We start from the raw sequence: 16798 nt of genomic DNA on the forward strand, positions 1-16798 counted from the left end.
GTGAAAGAGCTACCTGAGAGTACTGTACAATTGAAATTTTTTTTAAAAATAATGTGCTTATCTTTCACATTTATTTTTTCTTATGAACTTGTCTAATTCCAGTATCATATTTGTTCTAGTAATACTTGATATTTTACAGGGAGCTCATCTGTTCTATCTTCCGGAATATGTATTAAAGTGATGGACCATATTCGATCGGTACTGTCAAACTCCTATGCTATGTCATCATTTGGTATGGACTACACTCATGTCCTTCTAAAAGAAATTCTTCCATTCTCTGATATGTGTCAAGAAATAACAAATGAAGTATATGAAGGTGCGTGTGTATTTGATTGCTTTCTATAAATGTGCAGGTCAATTTTCGAATATCTGTATATATATAATTGATTTTCTGTGTGTGTGTGCGACATCCCTGCATAACAACCCAGGATTCTGATCTGGCAAAATCGATGCAATCGATACACAGTAAGAGAGAGACAAATGATTTCAAGAGAAATTCCCGGTAAATTTATAATATTCCATAAGTAAATTTATTAACACCTTTAACAATTACGTAGGTTATGATTAACAAAATTATCACAAAATTATTTCTCAAATTCATACCAATCCCTATGCAAATCTGTTGACTCATTAATATAGTCCGGCGACAGAAGTTTGATCTTTCTAGAATTACACGAGCCGTGACGTCTCTCAACCTTGACGGGAGCCAGCGAAGGTCATGACCTGAGACGAGGCTCCACGTGGCGGCGAGAACTGTAGGCTCAACGGATAGAGCCGAGGTGACAATCGGGCAGCCGGGATCGGAAGCGACAATTGCCGCCAAGCCAAACGACGGACGAACGATGACGGAATCCGGGATGACGGTGGTGACAACGGATGACTAGAGGGGAGGCATGATGAGATCTGGAACCAGCCGGCGACGTGCTGAGCACCAGTGAGACGAATTATTTCATACTGTAGACGATTCACCAAAAGGGCAACCACCTTCATCTTAAGTGATGTATACTGAGCTAAAAGCGAGTTGGATAAAATGCAATGCGAAGTGATGATTGTGAATCCGGGTATTTGTACCTAAAAAAAGTATGACACGATCCTACTCCAGGGACCGACCATCTAAAAAAAATATACATCTGAGTACGACCAATAGTACGACTCAATTTTTGAAATATTGAGTTCGTTTAGAGATATACAAAGCCCTGGAGATTAAATATGAAGTAATTAGCCGGACCTACTTTTGAGTTGGATATCCAGGTAATAACATTGATTTCAACTTTTTTATTTTTACATCTTCTGAAGCTCTAAAATGAAAATGTGTCTGTATTGTCTTTTAATATTCAACTGCATAAATTCATATAGTTTAGGTTGTTTTAAAATTAATTATGGGCCCATGAAGTGCATAGAAGAAATTCCACAGCTTTAACTAAGTATTTTTGGAAGCTGAAACAGGCAGATGGATAACTTAAAGGTCAAAAGGTGGGGGAAATCAAAATACTTAGCACCCTTAATAAAGGAAAAAATATATATTCATTTCTACGTTTCTTTAAATCTAGATTTGTTTCTTTCATGAGTCGCGCTGGAAGTCTCCATATTGGTTAACTTAGACACAGTTTGCATGTCCCTCAAAGAAAGAGGGAGATAACATGTGATCCAAAAAGCTTCATTGAAGAAAACCCGGGCAACACCGGGTATTATAACTAGTATTATATAAATAGAAAACTTTCATTATGAACCTGTTGTAGATTCTAAGTTCCTTCATATCGCACAAATATATTAAGAGGTAACTCACTTTTTAATTTTTCAATGTTCAATAATGTAGATTTTTAGTATGCATATAGAGTAAATCCTCTCTTTTGTGGACAAAAAAAATTAGGTGGGAGAAAAAAAATTGTCCGTTAAAGAGAAGTGATATTAATCAGTGGTTTGAAATGCATGCTTTATTATACAAAGGGGAGATTATTATTTGGCTGTAAAAGAGGGGATGTCCATTAAGAGGGGTTTTATTGTATATAAATGTATCTGTTGTGTGTGTATGTTTAGTTTTTTTGGACATATTTGCATGTTCTGTGTGTATTTGCATGTATTTTTTTTTCATTTCTGTTCCTTTTGTACATTACTTGATTTCATTCATCACTTTTTATTTGATTGGTGCCTGTTGTGAGTGGATAAATAAATTAGTTATCACATTAAAATGTGAGTACTTTAAGTAGTCCTACTTTTGACCAGTTTGTTGTCAATCTGTAGGTCTACAGTTTGATTTTGCCCATATTGATTTCTAAAAAACAATCTTAATGTTAAGTGGACATCCAATTTTTTTTAATATGTTTTCTTGATTCTGCTTAGTTGTAATTTTGCCTAGATGTACTATTTTTATATTGTGATTAGATTACAATTTTATATTATAATTTTCTTTTGTGTATTTGAAAATGCAATCCCTTAAAGTAATAATGTCACTGCTATTTTTCAGCATAGTTATCATATAATGTATGTCACATTTTTTTTGTGAAATTCCTTCCGAAGCTGGGAAGGCTAACTTATATATAGGTCAGTTTTTGCAGAGAAAAACCTTGAGCTCTCTCTGTCTGTATTGTGGTTTTGATGGCCTTTCAGTGAGAGAGTCGACTCATACACATGAGTATACATGACAATTTCAAAAGTAGTCAAGATATTTTTTTCAATTATATACTGTGAGTTTGATAAGTGTTATCTGCACAACCTAGTTTATAACTGAAATTTTCAATGTATGCATATTTTCAATGTATATAATTCACTGTTATATTTGTATTTGAATATAGGCCTACTTTCATTTTTTTAAATTGAATAATTTTTTAATTGGACCACTACCACTTTTTGTCACAATATACCCAGTGGTTAAAACATTAAGAACACCCTGATACTCAACACTGATATTGTGTGGGACCTCCTCTGGCTTTGATGACAGCAGATATTCTTGTAGACATAGACTCTACAAGTTGCTGAAACTTGGAAGAATATTAACCCATGCTAACGTAACAGCAGCTCTTAATTCTCTCAGATTAGGTGTTGTTTCAGAGCTTTTAACAGACCTTTCAACCTTGTCCCACAAATGCTCAATTGGGTTGAGATCGGGTGACTGAAGAGACCATTGAAGAAATTGAAACTCTGAATCATGTTCCTCAAACCTGAAATAATTCCAGCCCCGTGGGAGGGTGCATTGTCCTGCCGAAATAGCCATCATCATCAGAAAACATTATGGCCAAAAACAGGTGTGCATGGTGAACAACGATGTGGAAGTAGGTGCTGGTACTGATGGATGTTTTCAATGGAAATAAGGAACTGAGAGTATACCAGGAAAATGCTCCCCAGACCGTGATTCTTTCTCCATTCACTTGAACAGTTGTCATGTGGCATACTGCATTCATGACTTCGGGCTTCTCTTACCACACATGGATTGTGCCATTAATGTCATGGAGAAGAAATCTTGGCTCACCACACCAGACAACCTTCTTCCATTCATCAAGTGTCCAATTTTGACATTCTCTAGCCCACAAAAGCTGTTTTCTTCGGTTTTGCAGTGAAATCAAAGGGACTCTTGTGGGTTGCCAGCTATTAAAACCAATTCATTTTAAGATCTGTCTTGTAGAGCCTACAGATATGCTTTACGATGATCCTGAGTTGCATTGCACTGCTATTTGTTTCGTTGTAACTTTTTTGCTGCTGTATACACAATGCGTGTCAGTCGCCTGACACCTCTTTCTTTCACAAGTGATTTCCACCCACTATTCTGCTTTTCATTCAAAGTTTTTTGGCTTAACTGTCATTCTTTGAAGACTCGAGATAATGTTGTATGAGAAAAGCCAAGTAGGTTAGTGGCTTTGTTGATACTGGAACTGCCCATTCTGGCACCCACAATCATGCCACTTTCAAAGTCACTCAAATCTCTTGTTTTCCTCATGAAAAGGCAAATTGCAATGTTAACTGGTGCTTCGTAGCCGGTCAATTTGTCGCTCCTCAATTTGTCGCGGTACAAATCCGTCGCAGTGGCAATTCGTCACGGTACAAATTCGTCGCAGCTCCAATTCGTAGCTGTACAAGTTTGCCACTGTGTCAATTCGTCGTGGCGTCAATTTATATGTTACAGTGCAGAATCAATTCGTCAAACTGTCGATTTTTCACATGTTCCATGCGAGCTTGTATGTAGGTTTTTGTCTTAGACGTGAAATAAAAACATGAACAAAAGTGTACACGCAGTTAACTGAAAATAATTAATTTTTGTCAATGCAGAAAGGTCATCAAAATTAAAATTACAATATCAGTTACATTTAAAAATTTAACTGCATATGAAAGTTTAATTATATTTGAAAATTTGGTTATAAAAATTTGAAATGTTAAATAATTGATTCTTGCTGTGATAAAATTTCAATATCATGTGGAAAAATTTCGGTTTATATGATATTCCCCAAATTACCGTGAGCCTATCTTTAACGGTAAATTTCTATCTGCCCCATTACAGTATCTCCATAAGAACCTGAAATATTTAATTAATTAATAATTCAATTAAATTAATATTTAATTTCACCGTATAAGCCGCACTTCCCGCTTTTGTTGGGATTTCTATTTCTCACAGCGAAGGGAGTTGGGCGCAGATCAAGGGTTGAAATGTACAGTGCTTATGAATGACGATTCGATGAAGTTTTCATAATGCCCACAGGATGAGCATCGACAAAGGCAATGTAATCACCAATAAGAAAGATAACTATGGGCCAGTCGCATAGATACAATATAACCATTAATCTTATGTTTATAATCAGTCACATATTTTTGGCTGGCTTGTTTGAATATTTTCACATAGTTTTCATTAGTGTCTAAGCTTTTGGTACAAGGTTGGTGTGCTTGGTCTACATATTTCTGTTCGCATAAACATGGAATATTGCAAAATCGAACGTGGAAATGATATGTTGGTTTACGTGTGTGTTTAAAAGTTTTCCCCCCATAATTCATGTTCCAAAATTAGAAAAACTTTTAATGCAATTCAAAATGAATTAGCCTATTATTAATTTTCTTTATTTGAGTTTTTTGTTGTATCTTAAAGAGAGATACAGGTTATACGGATGACAAAAAATAATGTAGTATTTTTTAAAATTAAATTGTTTGAATTCAATGTAAATTGCAATAAATTGAAATCTTCTACTTATCTTTAAAACAAAAGAACAAAATTATTGTAGTTCAAAATACCATCAGTTATTATTCTATAAATCATCATCGGGTTTTTACTGCGATATTCAGGTTATATAAGTGTTTAAAAAAAAATGATACTCAAAGCACTGAAAATAAATAAAGGTTTAGATATTGTGGAGTGTTTATATGTACAATACGAATTGTTTTTAAAATTAAAATTATCCTAATAAATGTAGGCTATAATCAGAGGCGGATTTATAGTTTTCTCACCTGTGGGCTTGTTGGCTCCTAAGGAAAATGGCCGCGGCTTCAATTCAAGTATTCCGGGATTTTACTAACGTTTTCAAAGAACCAGACTTTATTCGAATTCAGAACATTAACAAGCGTAGCCTAAATACGACTACTGTCCTCTACCATCCCTTAATTCAATCTCTGCCATACTACTTCTCATACTTTCTTTTTTAAGCTTGACGTTCTTACAAATCGCTCGTTCGCTCGAGCACAAAGTCACGTTACATTTCTTCCTTTTCAGCGGCTGCTCAACAGCTTCCTACACTCGGTCATCCTGACCTGCAATCGTCCCGATTGCCCCACAGTACTGGTCTTTACATGTCGACCTCTTCGGATTACGTCTTGGTAACACTGGCTCATCTTTTTCTTGCACTGAAATGTCTTCATCATCGGACTCAGACTCACACCTCCAAGCTTTTAGTTGGCTCACGTGCGCTGTTGTCGTGTATAGATGACCTTTCACTGTTGATTCCAATTCAGTCACCCGATACGTGTCATTTGGTAATACAGCCGTGACAGTCATGGGTCCTCTATACTTCGGTTGAGTCTTCGTCGGTTGCCCCATGGCTCTCGGACTTTTCTTCATAACAACAACCTCGCCTGGTTCGAACACTATTGTAGCACATCTGCGCTTATCGAAGGTGCTCTTCATTTTTCTTTGATTCTCCACGATTATATCTCGAGCTTCTTTTCTTACTTCCTCTGGATCCATCCACGAGTTATTCTCCTCATCTGCTAACCATCTCAACATTCCATCATTGAATCTTGGAGAATATCCATGCAACATCTCAAATGGTGTCTTACCAGATGACTTGTTCACAAAGTTGTTCAGATTTCGTTCTACCAACTTGATTTTCACGTCCCAGTCCTTATGGTCTCTGTTCTCCATACCTGTAGTTATCGACGACAATATAGTCCTATTTGCTCTTTCGACCATCCCATTTGCTCTAGGGTGTTTCGTTGAATTGAGCGTATGGTGAATTCCGTTATCCTTGCAGTACTTTTCAAACTGCTGTGACGTAAAACAAGAACCACGATCGCTTATAATTCGGTCCGGTAGTCCAAAGTCATTCACAAAGATGTCGACCGATTTCATTACACAAGTAGTTGAAGTATTTCTAACTGGAAATAATCGTACGAATCTGGTAAGGTTGTCAATGATCACTAGTAGCTCCTGATTTCCCTTCGAACTTTTGACAAAAGGTCCCAGATGATCCATATGTATCACTGCAAACGGTCTTTTTCCGGGTTCGATTGCGTGCAGCAATCCCTGTTGCTTACCTGCCGGTAACTTATTGACCAAACATTCCAGACACATAGCTATATGACGTTTTACATAGCGTTTCATGTACGGGAACCAGTACATTTCCTTGATCTTCCCAACTGTTCTGTCTGTGGCGAAATGCCCCATAAGATCATGAAATTTGATTACAGTACCTTTCCGCATGCACTTCGGAATTACATACAGTAGTTTCAATTTTTCTTTATCGCCCACCTTCCTGAAGAGTCGGTTATTCTTCAGCTCGTACCCAAGAACTAATTGTTTTTCCTCCTTGGTCCGGTCCGTATCGTTTTTCTGTAATATTTCTATCTTTTTCTTCAGTTCGTCATCTGTATGCTGGATCATTAGGATTTGATCTTCCTCAGTGAGAGTTAAGCATATCTCTAATTTCTGATCGATAAATGAGTCTAGAGTATCTTTTGACTCTGCAATAGGTGCTCTACTAAGTGCGTCTATATGTGCCATTTTTGATCCTGGTCGATGTTTCACCTCGAAGTCATATTCCTGAATTAGATCAAACCATCTGGTTATCTGTGGATTCATGCATTTCTTTGTATTCATGTAGACCAAAGCTTGACAATCAGTGATGATATTGAACTTGATCCCAATTAAGAATTGTCGCAATCTGTCCAACGTCCAAACAATCGCCATCAATTCCAATTTACTCGAGTGATATTTACTCTCAGTTTCAGTGGTCTTCTTGCTCACACAATATACTAGATGCCACTTGCCGTTCGTCCCTTTCTGCAACAACATTCCCGCTAACCCAATTGAGCTCGCGTCACAATGGACTTCGGTTTCCGCTCTCGCATCATAGTGTGATAGTATGGGTTGGCACATCAACGCATACTTCAGTTCTTCAAAAGCTCTTGTCTGTTCCTCTTTCCAAGTAAACTCTTCGTTCTTTCGAGTCAATCGTGTCAATGGATCAGCTTTCTGTGCATAGTTTTTTTATGAATCTTCTAAAATAACTAGTCAATCCTAGAAATCTACGTAGTTCATGAACGTTACCGGGAATCGGAAAGTCTTTGACAGCTTTCAACTTCCTCGAACCTGGCTGAATGCCTTCTGCATTGACAACGAATCCTAAGAACTCCAGTTCTCTTTTCCCGAATTCACATTTTGTCAACTTCAGCGTCAATCCGGCTGTTCTCAGTCTTTCAAACACTTCTCTAATTCGCTCCATCATATCTGTCCAATCCTTCGCTGGTATCAAGATATCATCGAGATAGCATAAGACCTTAGTGTTCATGAGTGGACCCAACATTTGACACATCAGTCTTTGAAACTCTGCTGGTGCATTCGCTAACCCGAATATCATACGTTCAAACTGTCCTGTTTCATCTGGAGTGATGAATGCTGTTTTCAACTTCGCTTCCTCCGTTAGCGGTATCTGCAAGTATCCATGAGCTAGATCCAATGTCGTAAACACTTTACACCCAGCCAAATTTTCCAGTAAATCATCGATTCGTGGCAATGGGAATTTGTCTTTCACTGTCTGATTATTCAATCGACGGTAGTCCACAACTAATCGATTTTCACCTGTCTTTTTCTTCACCAATAATACTGGACTAACATACGGTGACCTAGTTTCTGTAACTATACCATTATCTTTCCATTCTTTCACGATATCGCTGATTGCCGTCCTCTCAGACAAACTTGTTCTATACGGCGGTGCACAAATAGGTTTGCTGCCTTCCACTTCCTTAATGTCCATCTTAGTCAACGATGTACACCCAAGTTCCTCAATGGACAATGCAAAAACATCTCTATACTCATTCACCAATGACCAAACTTCACGCTTTTCTTCTTTCTCAGTTGAATCGTCGAACTTTTATCTCATCTAAACGAATTCCCCTTCTCTTACGTCCTCGTCCCTCACACTTAGTACCCACATTAGCAAATTTCTTATCGCGAGACTGTAATTCATCACACAGTTCATCCTTCAAGGCCACACTTGAAATGATATCATCCTCACAGATTACTTCAATGTCCCTCGATCTTATGACGGCCTCACTCACGCAGCAATCAGTCGAAGGACTCACTTCTTCATCCACCAGAACATCCAAGTTTTCACGTAGCTCATCACACACAAAAGAGTTTCTGACTTCGGGGTTTCCTACAGCTTCATCAGATTCTTCTAATTCCCTCATGCTCAGTTTATCAACAACGATTGACGCACGACCGATACACTGTCCTTCACCAAACTTCACAACATGTTCTCCTAAATTCAAAATAGGAACCTTCGTTTTCCCCTTCACGACTTCTAGCAAGACATCAGTATTTCCTTGGCTTCCTTTCATCAGCACCAGTCCGTCCTCCACATCTTCTGTTCTGGCATCGATGACCTCCATCGTTGCACCGTCAACTTCTTCTGGATTCATGGTCATCAGCTCTATCCTTTTCTCCTCGACTCCGACATCTCGAACACATGGCAACTCACTTGCGTGCCACACACGCAGTCTTCCTCCACTCCCGGCAAACTCAATTTCCGGCGACATCAGATAGTTCCGTCCAACTATCAAATCATACGACTGTGCATTATCATCGACGACCAACACATCCACAGCTGACTTTGCACCATCCACTTCCAAATCCACGTTAAGTTTCCCAAGTGCAACTGCTGATGGCTTCACCAGATCTCCATAACGGAATAATTCTTCTGATTTCGGCACATACTTGAGCTTCATATCCTCCGCTACGGACTTCTTCAACAATGTCACACTACTTCCAGTGTCGATCAAACATGAGATGAGACGCCCATCATTGATCCTAGCATTTTTGATGCAGTTCCCTTCGTAACAATCAGCACAACCATTTGCTGCCAAGTTGACTTTCTTTGTTGTAGTCTGATCACAGTGCTTTTGAATATGACCGGCCACACCACACAGGCGGCATGTTAAATTCTTCTTTCTTGGACAATCACGCGACACATGACCCAGGTATCCACACGAAAAACATCTGGGCTCCCAGTCTTGCCGCTTATTGTCTCTCGGAACCGTTGGCCTGACACGTTGTCCCTCGCCGTCACGAACTTCACTCATACGAGGTCGATTGTTCCGGTTCAAAGTCGTTCCCATCATCATGTCTCTCCTTGGATCCACGTGCACAATTCGATCCTGAGCAACGGTTCTTCGGTGAGCATCTACCCTTTGGTCATCCCAAAATCCGGATCTCCGTTCATCAGTCCCGGTGAACTTGTGACTTTTTACATCCTCGATCTCGGATCTCACGACTTCGTATTCATCGAGCTTCTTCGCTAATTCATCAGGGTTCACAAAACTAGACCATTGATCGATGAAATGTTCGCGAATTTTCGTCGGTACCCGCGATTTCATCTGTTCTGTGACGATCAGTTTCTTCAATGATTCAAACTCGGTAACATTCAGAAGAGATAGCCACTCGGAAAAGAAGACATTCAATTCATATCCAAAGTCCTTCCAAGTCGACTTCAGACGTCGGGAGTGCTGGATAAACTTTTGCCGTATCTTCTCTGTCGTCAGCTTGAATCGATTCAGCAACAGTCCCTTGACGAAACCATAGTCGTTAATCCTCTCTTTGGGTTCACGGATCACGATTTCGGACACTTCGTAAGGCAGTAACACTAATAAGCTAGTAACCCATTGTTCCTCTGGTACTCTCGCAAGTTCGGCTTGGCATTCGAAGTACTGTAAATACAGACTCAAATCCCCGTTATCCGCGTCAAACTTCTGTATCTTCTTGGTCAAATCGCACGGTACGATGCGATGACTTTCGGTGTCATCATCGATATTTCGCTACGCCGCACATGTTATCCGAAGACGCTCCTGTTCGAACTGCCGCTCGGCCTCTCGTTCCTGTCGCTGAGCTTCATCTTCTTTCTTCTGTCGCAGAGCTTCGGCTTCTTCTTTCCGTCGCAGAGCTTCGGCTTCTTCTTTCCGTCGCAGAGCTTCGGCTTCTTCTTTCCGTCGCAGAGCTTCGGCTTCTTCTTTCCGTCGCAGAGCTTCGGCTTCTTCTTTCCGTCGCAGAGCTTCGGCTTCTTCTTGACGGGTTTCGATGATCTGCTCGAGGAGTCCTCTAACAAAGTCCTCTTCATAGTTCTTGGACATGACGATGAGATTCTTCAGATCGGCGACTCTGTCATCTGAAGATGGCTTCTCTCCCAACTGCAATGCCAGCATCTCCAAGTCTTTCTTTCGTCCTCTCACGAGAAATGACATTTTCTTCTATCGCAGTCCGGTGCTAAATCCCACTTCTGATAAATCTGTTGGCTCCTAAGGAAAATGGCCGCGGCTTCAATTCAAGTATTCCGGGATTTTACTAACGTTTTCAAAGAACCAGACTTTATTCGAATTCAGAACATTAACAAGCGTAGCCTAAATACGACTACTGTCCTCTACCATCCCTTAATTCAATCTCTGCCATACTACTTCTCATACTTTCTTTTTTAAGCTTGACGTTCTTACAAATCGCTCGTTCGCTCGAGCACAAAGTCACGTTACATTTCTTCCTTTTCAGCGGCTGCTCAACAGCTTCCTACAGGGCTATTCAAACCTTGTCTTCCTTCTTCCTTTCTAATTCATCTTCTTGATCACCAATTACGTAATTTTGGCGCGGTCTTTCACTTGAACTTGTCATCTTGGGATAAAGCCTGCATACCCCCTCCCCACCTAGGAAATATACCTCTGAACATAATCTTACATTGTCTGTTAATGTTAATTCACTTGTATTGTAAGAAGATATTTTTACTAATTGTTGACTGGAGCCGTAGACCAAGCACGCCGACCTTGTACCAAAAGCTTAGACGCCAATGAAAACTATGTGAAAATATTCAAACAAGCCAGCCAAAGATATGCGACTGATTATAAACATAAGATTAATGGTTATATTGTATCTATGCGATTGACCCATAGTCATCTTTCTTATTGGTGATTACATTGCCTTTGTCGGTGCTCATCCTGTGGGCGTTATGAAAACTTCATCGAATCGTCATTCATAAGCACTGTACATTTCAACCCTTGATCTATGCCCAACTCCCTTCGTTGTGAGAAATAGAAATCCCAACAAAAGCGAGAAGTTTGGCTTATACGGTGAAATTAAATATTAATTTAATTGAATTATTAATTAATTAAATATTTCAGGTTCTTATGGAGATACTGTAATGGGGCAGATAGAAATTTACCGTTAAAGATAGGCTCACGGTAATTTGGGGAATATCATATAAACCGAAATTTTTCCACATGATATTGAAATTTTATCACAGCAAGAATCAATTATTTAACATTTCAAATTTTTATAACCAAATTTTCAAATATAATTAATTTTTTATATGCAGTTAAATTTTTAAATGTAATTGATATTGTAATTTTAATTTCGAGTGTCATGTACATGAAGTTACATGCAATGGGTTAATTAAAAGTCTGATTTCATTCTTTTCACTCGTTACTTTAGAGTTGAAAAAAATAAAATCAAAAATCGATCAACATTTGCAGTGATGTCAGAGACAGAGATGCTGTTGGTGCCCAGGATACTTTATGGAATGGGTATGAGCACCCAGAGAAATGATTCAGAAATCAAAATTTCCTACTTCAAGATTAAGAGAAGAACCCACAAGTTCCAAACACTTCCGGCATCCTTAGCCAGTCAAAGGTGCCGACATGAAGGAAACATTGAGGAGGTGGGGGTTCTGAAAATCGCCATTCATTCCGTTTATAAGGGACTCAAACCCGCACTCAGGGTCTCAAATCCCGACAAAAAGTGGGAAATGCAGCTTATACGGTGGAAATTAAAATTAAAAAATTTATTTAATCACAATTTTTTATTTGGGTGAGCTCTTCAACATCCCTCACTGCGAGAAATAGAAATCCGGACAGAAATGCGGTTTATATGGTAAAAATTAAATTTTAAAAACTTAATGACTTCAATGAATAATTTCCTTCATTTGTTAAAAATTAAACAAATTTAATTTAACAAATTAAACAAATTTAATTTAACAAATTAAACAAATTTAATTTAACAAATTAAGCATTAAATTTAAACTAAATTAAGCATTAAATTTAAACTAAATTAAACAGATGGGAAGGGGGAACATTTCCAATAAATGAGAAAAAAAATAATTCAGTTTTTTACGCCTAAAGCAATTACCCTATTTATAAGATCACAACAAACATATGAATTTTAAAGCAATTCAAATTTGTACCGTGACGAAATGAGCCTGCAACAAATTTGTACTGCAGCGAAATGAGTCTGCGACAAATTTGTGCTGCGACGAAATAAGCCTGCAACAAATTTGTACCGCGACGAGTTTGTAACATGATGAATTGACGCTGTGACGAATTGACCTATACCCCTGGTGCTTCCGACCCAGTAGAAAACTTTAATCAGCAAATCCAGTTATTAGGTCAGCGCACGTACTGCACAGACAAATGGAGGTTTGAGTGAGAGGGTGTTCTTAATTTTTTGGCCACTGAGTGTATTTATAACTTGTTGATCATTTATTTGCACACACTTTCTTCCCTTTTTTAAATCTTATTATTGCTTGCTACTACCCCTTATTCCTGAGATTGGTTCAATCTTTAGAATTTTTTTTTTTTTTGATTCCTTGTATCACTTGAATAAGAATTTTAAATTACATTAATAATTAGAGAGAAAATATATTAAATATTTGAATTTTAGATTTGCTGAGGCAATACTGTCATTTCATACAGAATCCTCCTACTGGTTGGGATAGAAATATTTTGGCTAAAGTTCTTCAGCAGCTTTTAATCAATGCATATAAGCAGTATGATATTAGGCCTCAGTTTCTGCTTGACTTCTTTGAATCCATTTTCAAGAATATGAAGTATGTTCTTTCTATTTGAATGCATCAATGGTTTTAATTTTTTGACAAAATTCTTCAATGCGATGTTATGTTTTAAAAATTTCTATTTAACCACTTAACAGTCTCTTTCTTTCTGCCATATTGTGGCCAAAGATAAGCAAATTTTTGGAAAATAATTTTGTGTTCTTATTGATTATATAAATTCAAATTAGCAGTCAAAACTGTTACAGATATTGCATTTATTAATTTATGATAATTTTTAATTACAACAAAAAAATTATAGAGTTTTACTTTTTTCTGAAAAACTCACTGAACTGGAAAGTATCAGAATTAATATTCTGTTATATATATAATCCTTTCACTTCATTCATTCTTGAAAAATTGTAAAGAAATAGTATTCACAACACATGATACACTGAACAAGTGCAAACAAAAATTCACTCCTTTTCCTGCATAAACGAAGAGCGGTAAAACCTGACTTGAAACCGGTGTACGCTTGTTTTGAAATATAGTCTTTACTGGACTACTAGAGTCTATTGGGGAAACATGGCAAACTAAAAGGGGATGAAAATCAGTGGAATGGCATGGAAAATAAGCTACCTGAGTGGCGTATGGGCAAATCAGGAAAATCCCTTTTCGTAACACCCGAGACGGTGTTCAGGCAAAACTGTTAAGTGATTAATGTGGCCTGTTTCTCATACTATGTTTGATTATGATTTACACAAAAGAGCAGCGGGTATGCCAGCCTTGTTTCCCTTGATACTGACAGGGTTTATGAATAAAGTTTGTCATGACATGAATGTCGCTCTCCACTTGTTAATACAAGATATACGGAAGACTGGATGTTGTGAAGATATTTATTATTTGAGATGTTGATTTTTTAAGGAAGGAAAAACTCCCGGTAGAGGCAGAGATGAGTTTTTTCCTTCCTTAAAAAATCAACATCTCAAATAATAAATATCTTCACAACATCCAGTCTTCCGTATATCTTGTAAAGTTTGTCATGCTAAATTATTCTTGAACAGCCAGTGGTATTCTAGTGATTATGTAATTAGTCTTTTAGTGGATGAATGTTATTTTTCAATGAAATTTTCAGGTGAGAATTTTGACTTCAGTTTCTTGTTTTCTTTTTGCTAGGAATGAGAAAGCATCTAGATTTCATGAACATTTACTTAATTCTATGCTAATGGTTTGCCGAAATATAGGATACTCTGCACGAGTTCAGCTATGTTCCTTAGGTGAAGCAGTCATAATGCCTTTGGTACTTTTATGGAAGACTAAACCTACCGATTCTGCAAAGGTAAATTTGCAAATCATACTTATCATTTTTTGAGAAAAAAAACAAAATTTGGAAGCACATTTAAACGAGATGGAAAAGAAATGTGAAATATTTTTTATTTTTGTGCGATATTTGCTTTAATTTTTTTTTTTTTTTTTTTTTTGAATTTGAATTTGACACTGGTTTATTATAGTGAAAAAATTTGTTTTATTGTTCAAACATTAGCTTTGATTTATTGTATTTTGGCATGTATAAGGAACCTTTTTTACCAAAAATTGGGTACCAAAAGTAGATAGATAGATTGAATCGCTCACAACCCCAGACTGATGTAAGGCAACTTACTTGTATTACCTCAAATGAGGCAGGATTGTGTCCGAAAATAAAAACGGATTTACAGCAGTGGCCCTCTGCCTTGTGCTCGCAAGCACCAATATCTTGCATCACTCTTCCTGGAAGAGACAGCCGTCAAGTCAATGTAAAATATAGAAGACATTTAAAAAAAATACATAGCTGCACCCAATGCCCAGGGAGAAATTCAGGTAGAGTTTCTCTTAAACACGGATAGTTTTGATCATGCGATCATTTTTGTCACACCACAGTCGTTTTCTGCACGTGAGGGGCTAATTAGATTGAGACCTATAATTTATTGCTGATTCCGAACGACAGGTTTTTTTTTTTACAGTCACAGAGGTTGTTGCATTAACTTCTCGGTGTGGGACTCCTTGCGGTAGCAATCTTTATCTGTGGTCGTGTCACCATTTTTGTTGTACCCCCTCTGTCAGGGAAGTTCCTGACAAGGACAAACCAGGTATCAAACTCACGACACCTCCTAACATCATTTAATACTTGAATAAAAAATAAACTTTTTTATATCTTGGAAATATCTTTGATGAAAACTTTTTTCCAAATTTTAAGACCAAAAAATGAAAGGGTTCTTTATACCCGTTAAAATATGGTATTTTTCCTATCTGCAGTTTTGTAGGAAAAAATTCTTCCCACATTAGCCAGTATGCTAGTAATATCTGTATTCTGGAAAATCATGAAATATCTGGACTCAAAAAATTGATCCACTTGTCTGTGTTCTCTGCATTATTAGAATCCTTTATCTTTTACGAAGTATGATGGAGATTGTTAGAATTTTGTTTGCTTTTGTTACCATAAATCTTGGTTTATTGTAAATATTGAATAAGCATATTCGTTCTTGTGAATTAGATGCGCTATATGGGAAAATTAGTAGGATGCAAAGTAGTTTTGTATTCTTTGATCAAGTGTTTAAGATTTTAATAATGAATTAAATGCAGCTAATGAATTGCACAGAAAAACATGATATTATAACACAAAAGTGACAGCATATTGAAAATGTGATGGAAATATTCCAAATGATTTAGCAAAACTAGCTTGATCTGAAACTTCTATTCTTAAAATTGTTCAGTTTTGTTTTTTAATTTTTATGTATATACATGTATGTTAAAATAATGTTTTTATTTATGCATATTTTTTGCAAATAATATTTGGTTTTCTTTAAAAGTTTGTCTTTATTCTATTTAGGAAAGTATGTTGGAATTTCTGCTCATGCAGCTAGGGATTCACCATCCTCAAGGAGTGATGAAAGAGGATAATGGAGCTTTTGCTAATGACTGGTCCATTTGGAAAAGTTTACTGGCCAATCTTTATCATCTAGTCATTCGAGAACTCATAGAAGTATGCGGAAGAAACAAATATTCTTCTAGGTATTAATCTTTCATTGTTATTGGTTTGTTCATTGTCTGAGAACTGTTTAATATAATAACTATGTTAAAGAAAGTAACTGTTTTAAAAGACAACATTTTGACTAATAAAACACATTAAATGTCGTTACAATTTATTTATTCAAACTGATTGGATTTTAAGAGAATAGACAACAACCCACCCCCTCAATCAAATCATTAATTATTTATGAAACTATCTGTTGATTCCATTCAAGATGAGTTTTCATCTAGTAGAGTGTTCATCT

The 16798-nt window shown here is 37.1% G+C and overlaps 1 protein-coding gene across 2 annotated transcripts in view; it reads left to right on the forward strand.

Annotated features, from left to right (window-relative positions):
• LOC149076473 (serine-protein kinase ATM-like) overlaps positions 1-16798 on the forward strand; it is a 98818-nt gene that overhangs the window by 7295 nt on the left and 74725 nt on the right. For both annotated transcript variants that reach the window (XM_089244045.1, XM_089244043.1), the window contains exons 5-8: positions 140-316; positions 13382-13547; positions 14664-14826; positions 16354-16535. In XM_089244045.1, coding sequence (XP_089100171.1) covers positions 140-316; positions 13382-13547; positions 14664-14826; positions 16354-16535 — 688 coding nt within the window. The remainder of the gene's footprint in view (positions 1-139; positions 317-13381; positions 13548-14663; positions 14827-16353; positions 16536-16798) is intronic.

The sequence above is a fragment of the Pholcus phalangioides genome, unplaced genomic scaffold (genome assembly GCF_987345545.1).
Source record: "Pholcus phalangioides strain wild (caught in Gottingen) unplaced genomic scaffold, Ppha-v1.0 ptg000015l_1, whole genome shotgun sequence".
NCBI lineage: Eukaryota > Metazoa > Arthropoda > Arachnida > Araneae > Pholcidae > Pholcus > Pholcus phalangioides.